Source organism: Cnephaeus nilssonii (genome assembly GCF_951640355.1).
Source record: "Cnephaeus nilssonii genome assembly, chromosome: 21".
Classification (NCBI taxonomy): Eukaryota; Metazoa; Chordata; class Mammalia; order Chiroptera; family Vespertilionidae; genus Cnephaeus; species Cnephaeus nilssonii.
In genome coordinates, this window is record NC_137092.1 from 4,798,534 (window position 1) to 4,815,655 (window position 17,122).

General features: G+C 49.0%; 1 protein-coding gene across 2 annotated transcripts in view; it reads left to right on the forward strand.

The window, feature by feature from the left end:
- The window catches only part of NTNG1 (netrin G1), a 238,329-nt gene that overhangs the window by 103,718 nt on the left and 117,489 nt on the right, over positions 1-17,122 (forward strand). For both annotated transcript variants that reach the window (XM_079761405.1, XM_079761406.1), the window contains exon 3: positions 12,520-13,160. In XM_079761405.1, the coding sequence (XP_079617531.1) occupies positions 12,520-13,160 (641 nt within the window). The remainder of the gene's footprint in view (positions 1-12,519; positions 13,161-17,122) is intronic.

Genomic DNA, 17,122 nt, shown 5'->3' on the forward strand with positions numbered 1-17,122 from the left:
GTTTGGTTTGCCAGTTGCTCTGTTTTGGAATAGAGTACTCAGAACACTCCTAGCACACAGTAGGTCCACACTAAATATGCACTTTTATTATTGTTGTTGTTCTAAACAAATTTACTAGGGATTTTTCTGAAGAACTTGGGCCTTTCCGTCGTTCAATAAAAATCAAATACTTGTTTCCTGTGAGGGTTCGAAATGGCACGTTTTGTTTCTGGTCTTAATATTGTTTTAAAGCATTACTCAATACTGATTATTCTTAGCATATGTCAAAATAGTGCCGCTGGAAAGCAGTGTCGACCCTGCTTTGGTCTTGTAAGTTTAGATCCTCCGAGTCCTGGTCTCCGTTTGTGTTTCTTTACTGCCTTTTCTATGGTGTCGACATACCAGGCTGTGCCGCGGCCGCCAGAATGTCCCTCTGAAGGGCAACAGCACAAATGACTCAAACAGGTTCATCCCTTCTTTAGGTTAGCTTGGTGTTTGCTCCCTTGTGCTTGGCATTTCTTTGGTTGCAACCGCCGAATATGATCCGGCCATCCTATGCCAAAAAATGACTGCACTTAACGTCGGCGACATTCAGCTGAGAGCTGGGGCTGCCCGGCCTTCAGTGAGCTCTGTCCACACCTTCCCTCACCCGGAGGCTCCTGAGCCCTCACACGCTGCCCTGTACAACAATACTGATCCTGCAGCAGGGGAGAGACGAAGGCTCGCAATAAGGACAATGTGATTTTACACTTTAATATCTAATATTAGATCCCGAGTCCAATATAAAATAATCTAATATTTAAAATCCAATCTCTTCTGACTTCCCCGTTCTGAAATCACTAGAGTAGACCAGCGCAATCCATTCAGGACAAATAGATTTTCCGCAGATGCAGGCCTGAGCTCATATCGAGGAAGATCTGAAATTGCCTCAAATCAATCCTCATATCGGTTGCTGCTAGTGAGAGTTAACCACCGCAGATTAATGCAATTAGAAGGTGAGGGATGCGAGGCGACATTTCTCCAATCATTTTAGTCTTCCAGCATCCTGGTGACTAACGAGAAAGACTTAGCCATGGGAATCTATGTTTTGTCTCCAGAATTATGAAGTGGATACCAGCAGCTCATTCCCACACTTCACCCTGCTTTCGTGAGTAGGTGTAATTTTTCTTTTCCCACTACGTTGTTTGGCATTCTGTCGTCTAAGATGGATCAGTCTTAAAAGTTCACTACTTGATCCTCTTCCCCATGAAACTACTATCCCATTTCCTCTTTTATTTTCCGACTTCTCCGATGTGTGTTTTGAATCCCTGCTTGATATTTGTTTCATTTTGTTTGATATTTCTTTTGTTACAATACTCAAAAGAAATGCCACCCAACCGGCCACCTCCTTCTTTAATCACTCCACCATTCTCTAGTACAATGGCTCCTGCCTCAACACTATTATACGGAGTATTTCCAAGGTCATTGACAACCATTTTCAAGACAAATCACACAGATTTTTCTTACTTCTTATCTTCTCTCAGGTATCTGGCATTATTGATCTTGTACTTTTTCTTCTCCTTCTGGCATTTTTTAAAAATATGGGCTTTTTTTTTTCATTCTTTAGGATATGAATTGCCTTTTCATTTTCTTGGAGGTCAGATTAAATTTTTATTTCTCTTCTTATATACACATTCAAATATATAGATTTCTCTATACCCTATACATTAACTCAAATATGGATTGTAAGCCACCAGTATAACCAACTCTAACTAAACGGTATTTTTCACTTTGTGACCAAATCTGTGGACTCTTCCTTCTTCTAGGGGAGTTGACCCAATCACTCTCTAGTGTTGGCCCACAAGAGGTCACTCCAGAAAGAGTCACTTCATCCTCTACCCTAAATTCTGGAATAGCTCGAGAATAATGGGATTGAGGAATTTCTAATCACCTTTCTGGAGATACATATATGCATCCTTGTTGTAGTTGGGTTTTTGGCCATCCATTTCACATTCTTTCAAACGTAATTTTTAAAGAATTTTTAGTCCTTCTGGCTGATCTGCCTTTGGCATTTTCAACCATGAAAAGCGTAAGACTAAGACAATTCTTCCAAGACGCCTTATCACTCCGCTTCTCATCTTGGGCTTTGTTTTCACCAGCTGGTCAGGTTATGTTTACTATTCGTTCGGTACTCATATAGCTTCCTCCTCCTCCTCCTCCTCCTCCTCCTCCTCCTCCTCCTCCTCCTCCTCCTCCTCCTCCTTGACCTCATTCTTGTGTGTGGGAGTGCTTATCCCCATTCCTGCATTTCTGCCCAAAGCAAACCCATCAGGGACCTCAATTGCTTGTTGGCTTCCTTTTTTCTCCACCCATTTCCATGTATCACATCTTAATCTTTCAAGGATTTGCACCACTGAGGCGTGTCCATGCCGGGGCATTGTAAAATTGCAACCAGCTGACTCGCTGATTCTCTCAATATTATTCAGTTCTCCGTAATCACCCAAGGACAAGTCAAACTCTTGGTGTTCAGCTACTCCTGTAAGCTCAGAAAGATGCTGTGGGTTGGATAAACAAGGCAAGATGGGGTGAGGCAAAGAGATCTTCAGCTCTAAAGCCACCAGGAGAAACACTGCTGTGAAGGGTGGAGTGAAAAGTGAAGATAAAACGACCCCCAGGAAGGGATTGGGATGTCACTGCAGCTCACGCCATTTGTGTTTGTCCTCCAGCCTCCGTACAGGTCCCAGGAACCCTGTCAGCCACTCACACTGCACTCTGCACGTGGACTTGGAGTTTTAGGTTTTGTTTGGTTCTAGTTTGTGCTACACCGTACACGACATCGTACAAATTCCATCTACAACTTAGGGGACTGGGCAGGTCTCAAAGCTTGGTTATCTACTTGATCCCCAATCACAGACCTGTGGGCAAACCCCTCCCAGCCCTCCCATACTTTCAGCTCTACTTAATTGACCCTATTTATCCTATTTCCTCCCTGCTTTCCTGTCTTTCTACTTTCCTTACTTTCTTTAAATCCATAAACTTTTGTTGCAAATTTATTATGTGCCAATTCTCTCTCTCCTTATAGAGTTCTAGTGATGGAGACATAAAGATAAATAATTGGAACTTAATGTGCTGAGTTGCATGATAATGTATATGGTCCACTGTATGGTGTATATGTGTATGTATATATATATGAATGTGTGTGTATATATATATGTGTGTGTATATATACACATATATGTATGACTAACTTATTAGGTATGAACATGAGTTAGTAAAAAATAAAAAAATACAGAGGCCAGATCTTGAAGGATCTTACAAGCTATGCTAAGGAATTTGAATTGTCCTCCTGAAGGTAATGAGACATCCCTTAAAGAGCTTTAAGAGGGGGCATGATACAGACAGATTTGGATTTCAGAAAGACCACTGTGGCAGCTCTTAGGAAACAGGCTATAAGAGGACGATATATGGAGAGAGGCCACTGAAGAGGCTATTACAGTAATGCTGGAGAAAGCATTCTCAATATTGTAAATATTTTGAAAACTAAAGAAAGCGTTGGCGGTGTGAATGAAGCTGTGGTGATGGGTTGCATCTAGGGAACTTGGTTGGTGAACAGATTGAGGAAAAAGAAGGAATGTCCGATGCTGCCTGCTTGGAAAGTGGAAACATTCGCTGTCATTCTCAAAGTCAAGGAATGCAGGTGGCCCGTGTTTAATGCTAGCCACTAATTACTGAGCACTTACTGCATGCCTCGGAGATGTCAAATACTTAACATGTATTATGTAATTTTATCTCATGTTAACGTCATGCAGTACATATTATTACATTGAATTTAAAGGACAAAACCATGGCTCAAAAAAAGCAGCTTGTCCAAAGTGACATAATGGCTGAGTGGTAGGGCGGGGATTCCCCAGACGTAGGCAGATCTAACCCAGAGCCTTAGTTCCCAAACAATACACCGTGTTTATCAAAGTGTGGTGCAGGGGGTGTCTGCATCGGAATCATGTAGGGTGCTTGTTAAATTAGGTTCCCGGGTCCAACCCAATCTACTGAGCCAGGACCCCTGATGGGTGGGGACTGGACTCACCAGATATTTCTTACGTACCTTAAACTTTACACACTGCTGCAGTACATATTCTGTATCAAACTGGGTGGCAAGAGGGTGGCCAATTCACCTTTTTTTAAATTATTTTTTAAAATATTTTTTTATTGATTTCAGAGAGGAAGGGAGAGGGAGAGAGAAAAACATCAATGATGAGAGAGAATCATGGATCCACTGCCTCCTGCACGCACCCTACTAGGGATCAGGCACGCAACATGGGCATGTGCCCTGACCAGGAATCGAACCGTGACCTCCTGGTTCATCGGTTGACGCTGAACCACTGAGCCAGAGCTGGCCAGGCCAAATTCACTTATTTTAAAAGAAGGAGATGTTCATGTATGGAGAATGCCACCCACGTTGCCCCCACGGGGCGGGGGGGGGGGGCGTTTTGAGGGCAGCAAACCTGTTCGGCTGAATTTGATGCTGGGATGGTGTGTCTCAGTCTCCGTCGTGGTGAGGCCAGTGTTGCTCCCACCACCCCAGGGAGGTGTGGGGGAAGTCTGCTGAGCAGGAAGGCTGGAGGGGAGGAGAGGGGGGAATTATCACCAGCCGAGCCCTCCGGACTCTGCTTCTTCATTCTCTGCCCAGTGGCTTTTGGCACGTGCCTCCAAACCTGGCCCAGGCCTGGAACGCCCCTTTGTGATTTTTCCTAAAAAAGGCTTGCACATGTTTTTTGGCATTGTACCGCAGGCAGTGTGTCTGCTTTTAATGTAAATATATGGTTAATTATGTACCGAGGGGTGGAATGGCACTCCAGGCAGTTGCGTGGTTTGGTTGCTGACTCTGTTTACCCACAGGAACCCCCAGTGCACGCACTCCAGCAGCACAAGCAGCTAATTGGAGGAGCATGAGGGTATTGCTCGTGTGGGTCTCCTCCCCACTCCTGACGTGGGGACATCTGGGTGTGTTATTTCTGAGCTCTTCACAATGGCTTTTGAACGTGGTGGGTGCCCGATGAACAGCCAGTGAGCTGGGAAGGGAGGAGTCGGACAGGGGGAGGGGTGAGGAGTAGGAGGGAGCTGCAGGGACTCCCCAGAGAGCATCGCTTTAGCAAAGGTCATACGCGGGTCACCTCAGGTCCTCGTGCTTCTCCTGATGGAGTGGCCACACGGCTGTGGCCGCGCTGCTGTTCTCTCCTCTGGAAGCTGCTGGCTTTCTGAAAATGGACTTCACGTGGGAGGGTCTCGGACTTGCTTTCTCCCGGGAGAGAAGAAGGCAGCAGTTTCTGAGACTCGAGTGAAAACTTGCAGAATTCAGGATGCTCCCACTAGCCCACACCGTGGGGCGGTCTCAGGATCCCCCCCCCCTTCTCCTGATAGTGCCACTCCCCTCGAGTTACTTTAACGGCCAGTGGTCGGCAAACTCATTAGCCAGCAGAGCCAAATAGCAACAGGACAACGATTGAAATTTCTTTGGAGAGCCACATTTTTTTAAACTTAAACTTCTTCTAACGCCACTTCTTCCAAATAGACTCGCCCAGGCCGTGGTATTTTGTGGAAGAGCCACACGCAAGGGGCCAAAGAGCCGCATGTGGCTCGCGAGCCGCAGTTTTGCCGACCACGGCTTTAACCTAAAACGCAGCCAGCTCGCTTCAGCTGTGCGTTATGAACACTCAAGGGTTTGTTTCCTCATCTCTTTTGAGACTGAAGTCCAAATCTCGTACCAAAGATTTTTAAGTGCTATTTTTTTTAAGACCGTAGATTTTAAAAAGCAACTTTCCTACCGATTGTAAATAATGTCATCTTACTCCAGCGCTTTTCTGTCGACATTCACTTTCAAACCCCCTGGATTCCATTAATATTTCCTTTTTTCTCCTGTCTGTACAAAGTAATGACTCAGGCTGTTCTGTGGGATCCACTTCTGTGGCTTGTGGCTTGAGAATGGAGTTGGCTCCTTCTCAGAAACTTGGCCTGTCTTGGCCTCGGAAGCTGTCTGGGGTTTGGAAGTGCTGACCGCGGTCCCCAGTGGGGACCGGCACAGGTGTCTGTCAGGGCCATAATCTGCGACGTGGCTCCCAGCGTTCCGGCTGCAGAAAGGCGACGCCCGACTCTCTTCGTCCCCGAGGAACAGGTCCGCGTGGTGTCGGTACCGTCAGGCCGGAGACGGGACAAGCAGCGGCTGCCCCGGGCCTGGAGCGTGGCTGTGGGGGCAGGAGCCTTGGGGATGCGCCGGGGTCTCGTTAGAAGATGGAGCGGCCGCAGTTCAAACACAGAGCTCCCGCTCCTCCCTGGTTCTCAGGGCGGCCACATTCCCCAAACTCAAATTTGGGATTTACGCTCTGACAAACACATAAGTAATTCTGTCGTAGCAGGTTTAGAATATCGAAAGCTGGACAGTCCCATAATATGTAGGTTGTGGTGTGTGTGTGTGTGTGTGTGTGTGTGTGTGTGTTTATGTTTATATTGATTTCAGAGAGGGAGGGAGCGGAAGATAGAAAGAGGAACATCAATGAGGAGAGATAATCACTGATCGGCTGCCTCCTGCAGGCCCCCCACTGGGGATCGAGCCCACAACCCGGGCATGTGCCCTGACCGGGAATCGAACCGTGGCCTCCTGGTTCCTAGGTTGATGCTTAACCCCTGAGCCACACCGGCCGGGCCCCACACCGTTTCTAGGGCATCAAAGCGCCCTGCGTAGGCTCTGTCCGGGAGCTTCATCTACCTTAAGTCCTTTGCGTCACTGTCCCCAGCTTTAATAAACGAGCTGTCCACATCACCTGGACTCGTCCTGTGAAATCTTTCCCGCACGAGGTCAGAAGTCAAGAACGCACCCTCTACAGGCCGGCCTGAGGCAGAGCACTCCGGGCCGGGCCCCATGGGTGACACTGACACAGCCCTCGTGGGGTCTACCTCCAGGCCACAGTGAGAGCAGTGGGGTGTGCTATCCCAGCATGCCTCTCACCGATCCAACAGGCAAGGACCCGCCAGACGCACGTGGGTGTGAGCTAGCTCTGCCTCCCGGTTCTTCACAATCCGTCTACGTGTGACCCCGGGCGCTGCGCACAGACACTTGTACGTACACGCGTGCCTGCTTTGGCACGAGACTCAGTGCAATCGCAAAACCTCCCGGGAGACTTCCCTACATCTCCAACTGTTTTCCCCGATAGCTTGCCAGTGAGTGAAGATGGGAAGGGCAAGTTCCAAATAGCAGGAACCACAGGCATTGCCGGAATACTGCTTCTCTAGGATTTTCTTCCTTTCTTCCTCTTTTTAACTCTGAAGGCCTAGCAGAGGTTAGGTGGAAGGTGGTGGTTTTCAAAGGTGTCCCTGGTCAGAAGAGAGGCCCTCCCATCTGCAGAAACAATAAAAGCGGGTCTGGAATTGTACTTATCCCTCGAACTTCTGAAAGCACATTAGGGAAGAATAACAACACATTCCACTTCGGCGGCAAAGTGCTAATTAAAAACGAACTTCAGTGCTCCCAGAGGTAAAATATTAGTGTTATTTTAAAAATGAAATTAAGCACCACCACCTCCTTCCTCTTTTCATTGTTATAAAAATATTTAGCAGCGGAGTCGGTTTAATGATGTAGGCCTCTCTTAAGGGTGTCAGGATTATCAGCACAGTCATAAAATATTTTCGTCCGTAGACAGTTAAGGATCCGCTGCTAGTGGGACTTAAGATCTATTTTAGGATGCCTGCTGGCTACGAAATAATTACTGATACTTGCTAATGCCCGAATCTGTTGGATTTAGCAGCAAGAAGTTCTTTGTTTTCACAAGTAGGGGGAAGTTATTTTTCTTATAGAAATTTCTTTGTTGGTGGTATTAGAGAGGATTAGGGTGGGGTTGAAGTACTTGAAAATGCAATTAATCTAATCCCTTTAACAGCAATTGTTTTCATATTGGTAATTCTCGGTAACAAAAGCATTACAGATCACAACCTTGTGAAATATTGACACTAAATATTTTAGCATAAAAAATCTCTTCCCCAGCTCTCTTTTTCTATAGAATGGTAACATCTTCGGCCTCTTCAGCCTTCTACTTTTTTCTCTCTCACCTAAAATGTGAGCTTTCTTCTCAGGGGGCCAGAATAATATATATATTTTTAATCCTGCTAATTTTCTCGCAATGTCATTGTCTCTCAGTCATTATGTTAATGGCCAGCAAATCAGTAATCTCCTAAAAAGAGTGTGAGTAGGAAACAAGAACAGTTCTATTGATTTCTCTCCTTTTTTTTTTTTTTTTTTTTGGTATCTACAGTCATTTGGTTTAGACTCTCATGTGAAATGATTTGTTTACCCATCAATTTCAATAAATTGCTATGCTGTTAAAATTACCACGAAGGCGAGAGAAGTAGATGAAGGACAAAACGGTCCTTCTGGTCAACCTCTGATCATCTCCAGTGTAAACTGGGGATTGTTCTGAATCTGCTCAAATGTCACGTTACCCAGGAGAGACTTTTCATGACCTCCCAATGTAAAACCGCCATCAGAATTCCTCCTCCACTGCCCTTCCTCCCTTCAGTAGGCTGCCTCCTTCCCCAGAGCATGTAACGTTATAAAACTTTATATATTTGTTTCCTTGGTGCATCTCCCTCCCCCTCCCCCCCAACAAAGAGGGACGCACTGCCGAAAGCAAGGACTCAGATATGTTCACTGCTGTGTCTCGGGAGCCAAGACAAGGGCCTTAACGACAGTGACACCACAGGCAATCAATAATTATCAAATAATTATCAAATAATTATCAAATACAGCAGGCACTTAGCGAATGCACGAAGCTCTTCTCGTTTGTTTTTGGTGCCTAAAGCAGCAGATCGGTGCAGAGCAGGGACCTTTTCTCCTGGCCCTGGCAGGCGTCTTGATGGCTGACAACGTGATGGGAATGTGAGCGTTTATCCTGAGCCCACGTCCCACTGAGCCCCAGCAGAATGGCCCTGTGGTCAAAGGCAGAGGCTGGGTGCTTCACCCGGCGTGTCTTCACTAAAGGGCTAAAGCTTTGGGTTGTGCGGTGCCTGTTTGGCGTCCACCTGTTTACCGTTTTAAGAGCAGTATAGCCCGGCCGGTGTGGCTCAGTGGTTGAGCAGCTATCTATGAACCAGGAGGTCATGGTTCAATTCCCGGTCAGGGCACATGCCTGGGTTGCGGGCTCAATCCCCAGTGGGGGATGTGCAGGAGGCAGCTGATCAATGATTGTCTCTCATCATTGATGTTTCTATCTCTCTCTTCCTCTCCCTTCCTCTCTGAAATCAATAAATATGTATGTATGTATGTATGTATGTATGTGAAGAGTCATACAGAGCAGAGACTCTCCAAGGATGCTCTTCAGTGCACTAGCTATGTGCTATAGAAGCAGGGGTTCCTAAAACAAACAGGGGGTCCATGGTCTGATAAGCTTCTGAAACTAGGTATCACAGGAAGCTAAGGAAAGTTTAACTTCACGTGTGATCATGCTCATTAGAGCTCTCGAACGCCAGACTATGTGAGGCTGTGCTTCCCAAACTCATTGGACCTTAGACCCTTCTTTTGGTACCAGCTACCCTCCTCCAAGGCTCGGCTGCATCATAGGAAGTCCATTGGGGGTTGAACAAACCGGCCAGGGCAGGGGCAGGAGAAGGGGGCCCGGCTCTGCCACCTTCCTGACCTCGCTGTGTGACCCTCGGCACTTTCCTCCACACTCCCTGTATCTCAGTTTCCTGTGTAAGGTGGGGCTGAAAAGGATGACCCAGGATAACGTAGGCAAAGTGTCTGGCCCTTACATGCTACATAACTGGTGATGGTCGGCGACGCCTCTGACTGACTATAGGCATGCGTGCTATTTAGACAGACATCTTCCTGGGTATTTCCTAAGCCAGGTGTGCTAGCATTGACCGGTTCCCAGGACCACTCTGCCACGCCTCCTCCTCTGCCCCTCTGAGAAGCTCTGCGCATCTCTGCTGAAGTCAAGGAAATTCTGCGTGGGGCTCCCTCAGGGTGCCCTGCCGAGTCGCCATCCTGTGTCCCATCCCCTAGACCAGTGGTCGGCAAACTCATCAGTCCACAGAGCCAAATATCAACAGGACAACGATTGAAATTTCTTTTGAGAGCCACATTTTTTAAACTTCTTCTAACGCCACTTCTTCAAAATAGACTCGCCCAGGCCGTGGTATTTTGTGGAAGAGCCACAGTCAAGGGGCCAAAGAGCCGCATGTGGCTCGCGAGCCGCAGTTTGCCGACCACGGCCCTAGACCTCTGGGGGAGCCGCCTATGTCAGGAGGAGGGGGCGGCATCCGCGCTGATGATGGTGCAGATGGCTACGTGCTGCTAGAATCGGAAGGGACTGTATTTTTCTCAGTACATCTCAAAGGAAGGTGTGATCTGTGTAAATCTGACCCCTTCCAGTCAAATGTGCATTTCCATGTATTTAGAATTTATAAATCCCGACAGATTCCACCGTATTTATAGCCCTCCGTAAAAAGCCCGCGCCTGCTTCGCGGAGTTTTGCATTTGGCTCCCCGGGATGCTGAAGAGAGTTTAAATAATAATAAATTTGGTGATTTATTCCACCTGGAACAGAAACTTATTCTCCCCTCCTGGCTCGTTCTGAAGGGGACACTATAAATAGCGCCACAGACGCTGGGATCAGGAGCGGGGATTGAAATGCGAGAGGGAGGTGCAGCAACATCTCCATTATCGCGGATGCCCGGCCTGTATTTCTGAAACAGTCCTGTCCCCCGATCCCTGCCTTCTCCTCTTCCTCCTGCCAGGCTCAGTTATGCGCCGCGAGGTCCCGCACCTGTTGCTGCGTTGGGATCCGGTTGCGTTAATGGGGGAGAGCGAGGGGCAGGAGGCGCTGACGGGGTGGGAGAGGCGGCCTCTGGGGCCCGGGCGGGTCTCCGATGCCCCCCTCACATTTCACCGGAGTCAGCGGAAACTGAGCCTCCGCGTCTGAAGTGAAGTGGAAATTCATCATCTGAGACCCCGCCCGTGCAGCCCGCAGGTCTGATGGTGAGGACAAGCGCTCAGCTCCGGAAAAAGGGGAATAAAGAGAATCTAATTGCAATTCCCAGAGGAAGCCTCAGGGCAGGGTCCCAGGGTGATTCTTCCTCCTGCCTCTGCTTAGCATTCCCCAGGTCAGGCTCAGCCAGAAACACCTGCAGGGCTGGCTGCCAATGACACCCCTTGTTTGCTTAAACACAAGATGAACAGAAATCAGGAAGCCGGTGGATTGTCTGAGAAGCTGCAGGTGAGGGCTGAGAGCAGCCGCGGGGGCAGCAGAGATGGTGTTGTCACCTGTGGCCGCGGGACGAGGGGCCCCTGCTCAGCTTCTTGTTTGGGCCTGTGGAGGAAGGAGCCTTGGTGAGGCGGAGAACAATGGTAGGGTTCACGTCCATGGACAGCAGGGCGCATCGCAATGGTCCCCTGGCCCTTTGCAACAGCCTCCCCGTTAAGTACTGGCATGTCCTGTTCTGATACGTCGGAGCACAGGCCCGCCCGCCCCGGCTTCCTGAGCGATCCCCGGGCCTCTGGCTGATGGGGCGGCAGATGTGTGGGCCAAGCCCCAGAGCCCGGGGCAGCCCGCATTCTAATGATTTGTGGCAAGCAAAGTAAATGCTCTCATCGCAGACTCTGTGGTGCGGGGACCCCCTTAAGGATGATGGATTGGAGGCCACGCAGATAGATGGCGAGTGTCCCCCGGGGGTGTGGTTGCCCAATCAGGACGCGGGTGTCTGCGGCGAGGTGCTCATTCCAAAGCTGCGCCTGGAACCTGGCTTTTCGAGGAGCGGGGCTCTGGAGGCACGTGCTGGGGGCGCGGAGGGGTTTCCTTCTTTTCCTAAAGCCTCTCCGTGAGCGGCCGCGGCGGTTTGGAGCCGGCAGACAGCCGCTCGGTGTCTCGGGGGCTTCTGGGGCCCCGTTATGGGTCTAACACAGACACGATAAGTAAACTGTTCCCACTTCCTCGCGCCCCTGGAAAGAAACCAGGCAAGAAAATTAGCATTCGTGTTTGTTTGTTTTTTAAGCAATCAAATAGGAAACTCCAGTTAGGGCAAATAACAATGATTACTGCAGCCCAACTGGCATGGCTCAGGGGTTGAATGTCAACCTATGAACCAGGAGGTCACAATTAGAGGTCACAGTTCAATTCCTGGTCAAGGCACATGCCCAGGCTACGGCTTGATTCCCAGGGTGGGGAGTGCAGGAGGCAGCCGATCAATGATTCTCTCTCCTCATATATGTTTCTATCTCTCTCTCCATCTCCCTTCCTCTCTGAAATTAATTAAAAAAAATATTTTAAAAAAATTATTACTGCAAACACGTTATTTTCTTCCTTTCTTCTTTTCTTTCTCTTCTTTCTTTCTTCCTTTTCTCCTTCTTTCCTTCCTTCCTTCTTTCCTTCCTTCCTTCCTTCCTTCCTTCCTTCCTTCCTTCCTCCCTCCCTCCCTCCCTCCCTCCCTCCCTTCCTCTCCTAGCCTCTTAGCAGCAGGAGGATGGCATACGTGTGCCCAGCCCGTGTGTGACGCACCCTCTGTGTTCTTCTTCCCCAGGGCAACCCCTACATGTGCAACAACGAGTGTGACGCGAGCACCCCCGAGCTGGCGCACCCCCCGGAGCTGATGTTCGACTTCGAGGGGAGACACCCCTCCACCTTCTGGCAGTCGGCCACCTGGAAGGACTACCCCAAGCCCCTCCAGGTGAACATCACTCTGTCCTGGAGCAAAACCATCGAGCTCACGGACAACATCGTCATCACCTTCGAGTCGGGGCGCCCGGACCAGATGATCCTGGAGAAGTCCCTGGACTACGGGCGCACCTGGCAGCCCTACCAGTACTACGCCACGGACTGCCTGGACGCCTTCCACATGGACCCCAAGTCCGTGAAGGACCTGTCTCAGCACACGGTCCTGGAGATCATCTGCACCGAAGAGTACTCCACGGGCTACACGACCAACAGCAAGATCATCCACTTCGAAATCAAGGACAGGTTTGCCTTCTTCGCCGGGCCCTGGCTGCGCAACATGGCCTCCCTCTACGGCCAGCTGGACACGACCAAGAAGCTCCGAGACTTCTTCACGGTCACGGACCTGCGGCTCCGGCTGCTGCGGCCAGCCGTCGGGGAGATCTTCGTGGACGAGCTGCACCTGGCGCGCTACTTCTACGCCATTTCGGACATCAAGGTCCATGGCAGGTAAGAGCGCATCCCTCCCGCGTCCCTCCCGCGTGAGAGAGGACGGGTGTGTTCATAGGAAATGCGGGGGGCGGGCAAGGGGGGTTGTTCTTGCAACTGGAGAATGTTTGTCAATTTCTACTGCAGCGGATTCTCAGGGGCCCCAGCCTGGGGGTTGGTCCTGAGGCACCTGACACCCTTCTCACTCAGCAGTGATTCCTGAGCCCAGAATTGCTGTCCTGAGGCCGGAACCTGGCGGGATTGCGTAGAATTGAACAAAGCGGGGACGCGCGTCTTAGAACGGGGACTGGAAAACCAGCAATGCATCTTCCTGTTGCTTCCAGATGCAGGAGAGGGCCTTCCCCAGGGAGGCTTCTCTGTGGTTTTGTTCTCTGGCGCCAACATCTCTGAAACGGAAGCTGTATTTCTTTAAATGGGTTCAGTCGGAGCCAAACACACTTAGGGAAAACAACACATTTGTTTAAAAGGGGCAAGCTGTGTTTTTTCCGTTTCTTTGGTGCTCTTGTCTTAAAGAGATACGCAGCCACGTGGGCCTGAGTCAGGCTGCCTCCTTGCTGTGGGGCAGGCACAGGCGGAAGAGTTTAAGCAGCATCGGTCACGGTCAGGCACGCCTTAGGTCAGGCGTCCTCAAACCACGGCCCGCGGGCCACATGCGGGTGTTTTTGCCGTTTTGTTTTTTTACTTCAAAATAAGGTATGTGCAGTGTGCATAGGAATTTGTTCATAGTTTTTTTTTTAAACTATAGTCCGGCCCTCCAACGGTCTGAGGGACAGTGAATTGGCCCCCTGTTTAAAAAGTTTGAGGACCCCTGCCTTAGGTGTTGATAATGTACCTGACACACAATTGAGCACGTCACCAAGAACGCTGAGGGTGTTTACATGAGAAGCTTCAATCATTAGAACCAGGACCACCAAAGCAGAGATTTTCAACCCGATCTTTTAAGTGTGGGATGTCACCAAAATCACCAACTGGTGGAGGTTGGAGCGTCAGGTGAGGAGTTGGGAAAACGAAAGACGAGTGAACGGTAACAGCAAAATGGAAATAAGAAAGCAAACCAAGGCAGTAATCATTCTAAAAATGTCAGGATAGTTTTAAATCAGAATATATGGAACATAAGAACAGAAATGGTACATAAATCATCTACGTTTAATTAAGTAATGATAAAATTTTAACAAAATAAGGCAGGATTTTTAAAATGTATTTTTTTATTGATTCAGAGAGGAAGGGAGAGGGAGAGAGAGATAGAAACATCAATGATGTGAGAGAATCATTGATCGCCTGCCTCCAGCACACCCCCTACTGGGGATCGAGCCTGCAACCCAGGCATGTGCCCTGACCAGGAATTGAACCTTGATCTCCTGGTCCTTAGGTCAATGTTCAACCACTGAGCCACACCGGCCGGGCAAAACCCCACCAGATGTACTATGTACTTTCCTTTTACCCCTCACCCCGGTGGTACCCTCCAACTGCACGGCAATGGTCCCCAGGAGTTTTGAAGACGCCCCCCTCCCTTCACGGGGACTCACCCACTGCCTTTTCCTGACCACCAGTCACCGGTAAGCTGGTGAGGAAGCAGCTGGGCAGGAGACAAAGGTGCAGTAGAGGTGAGCCCCTCCCGTCGGGTCCCCTTCTGTCACCTCCAAACTCCTGTCCAAATTCCTCAGGGCAGAGCCGATGTTGGCGCGTGCTGTGCTAGGCGCCAGATGGCCGGGGTATTTTTAGTCTTGGGGGAGGGACCACAGAAGCGAGGCCCGTGGCGCGGGCGTGTCTCCAGCTCCTAAGTTATATAAGGAACGTGGAGCCACGCGAGGAACGGCAGCCTGGATGGCAGGTCTGTCAGCGTAGAAGCTGATAGACGCTTCACCCTTGAACGGTTCGGCCTCTGTCTTTTCCTCAGCACGCCATCGATGGGAGCCTTGAAGGGGAATGGATGATCCCGGAAAGAAAGTTCTGAGGGTTCCTTTTCGAGAATATCATAAACGGAAACTTCCCCAAGGAGTTGTTTCCATCGCTCCTCCTTCCTCCGTTCATGGGATGATCGCAATATGTAACGTGCCTTTCCATGTCTGTGTATGACCATCTTAATGATATTTTTTTTTTCTGCCTGCCACTCCACAAATAATGTGGGAACTGGCGTGGGTTATTTGGGGACAGTAGGGAAATGGCCACAGAATAGTGGGCAGAGAATACAAGATTTTTTTTTCACCTTGAAATGCTAAGCGAGGCAACAAAAGCAGGTGGGGGATCTTGGAGTTGGCTGACCATGAAGGCCAGGTCTTTATTTCTTGTGCCCAAATGCACTTGGTGGTTATGTTTCATACTGGCTGGCATTGTTTGGTGTTTATGGTCATAAGACGAAGGTCGCATTTAGGTTCTTTTTAGCATGTGACACACCTGAGAGCTGTTTTACTGGTGACAAAACCTAAACTCCCATCGTAAGCATTGCGGCCCTCTTAGGCTACTTGCTTCTTCTACCGCCACGTCCTCCCTCTCGCTGCGTGCTGATTCCCATCGCGGAGCAAGGAGGTGGCTGCTGGCGATGTCCAGGGACTGATTCTGACTTATGGATGTCCTCCTTCCGTAAATCAGGCTGTTTTTCCCTAATGAGTAATAGACGGGCGCAGTGTGCCAGCACCTTAATTAAAGAGTGCCTCTCTTCGTCCTGATCTCATTTTAATTTACAGGGTAATCCTACAATAATATCACTAATGGAAGGTACATTAAAGGACATCAAGTAGCATTAACTGTATTAAATTATGGTACTTGTGTTAATTAACTGCCGAAGCAAGATGGTTCTAATGGCCAAAAAAGGTCGTCTAATGCATAAATAAAATCTACCCAAATGAGAGGTGAGAGGAGGGATGGGGAGGAGATGTTTGTTCCGAACATCTTTTTATACCGACGGGGAGCTAAACCCATGGGCTGTGAAGTCTAAGGTACAAAATGTTTCCTTAGTTACACAAGGAAAGTTTTGATTGTGAAGTGTTTTGTTTCCTCCTCAGCATTTCCTAATCAAATTGAAAAGTTGAACATTACGTTTGTCAGAGGCATTGATTTTAGAGAACAAAAACTCAGCCTTATGTAGTGTTTGTTTGAGGTGAACAGTTTCAAGGAAGTCATGTGATTTATGGTAATCATTGTAAAACTGGAAAGACACGTGAACATTTGATGATACGCTCCTCTGTCTGTAAGGTGTGCTGTCCGCAATGGCTCAAGGTACTGGATTCAGTCACAAGATAATAGAAATTCTTTTTCAACCTCAAGATCGTTAGGATCGAATTGTGAGACCTTTCCTCAGTGGCCTAGAAAACTCTCACCAGCATCTCTATTACTTGTCTTGTTAGAGAGTATCCCTCAACATAATCACCAGTCATTTTCCTCCGTGGTGTTCACCCATGTCCTACCCTTGGCAGCGCCTACCCAAGCGCTTTACAGGTAGCTGGCCATCAGCTACTCCTGGCACCAATAGCTTTGCCTTCTGAGCCTCTGCAGTTCATCTCTGAGAAAGGAGCCAGGCGCTGCTAGCATGAAGCTCCACTTCTACACACACAGTTTGGTGCTGCCCCAGATGGAACCCACTGTCCCTCTCCAGTCCCAGGACGCGGAAAGGCCCAGGGACAGAGCCACTCGGGCTGGGTGTCAGGAGTGAGAAAGGCCCCGCACCGTCACCCTCAGAAGGAAGTAGATACGATCGTAGAGCCTCCCTGTTTGAATGTCACCACCTTGGTGTTTGCTATACCCAGGAAATTCACTTTCTTGAATCAAGGCTTCCAAACGCCTCATGGGAAAGTGTGTGATCTTGGGTAAGCAAGAACACCGCGGGGAGTTGCAGAGTATAAAAGCAGTCGGGCACCCCCATGCTTCCTCAAATCATTTAGGGAAAACCATGTAGCACACAAGGGATCTGCAGAGGACAAAAGGCTTCCGGTCATCCTGCAAGTCCACTGAGTCTTTCTCTCAGC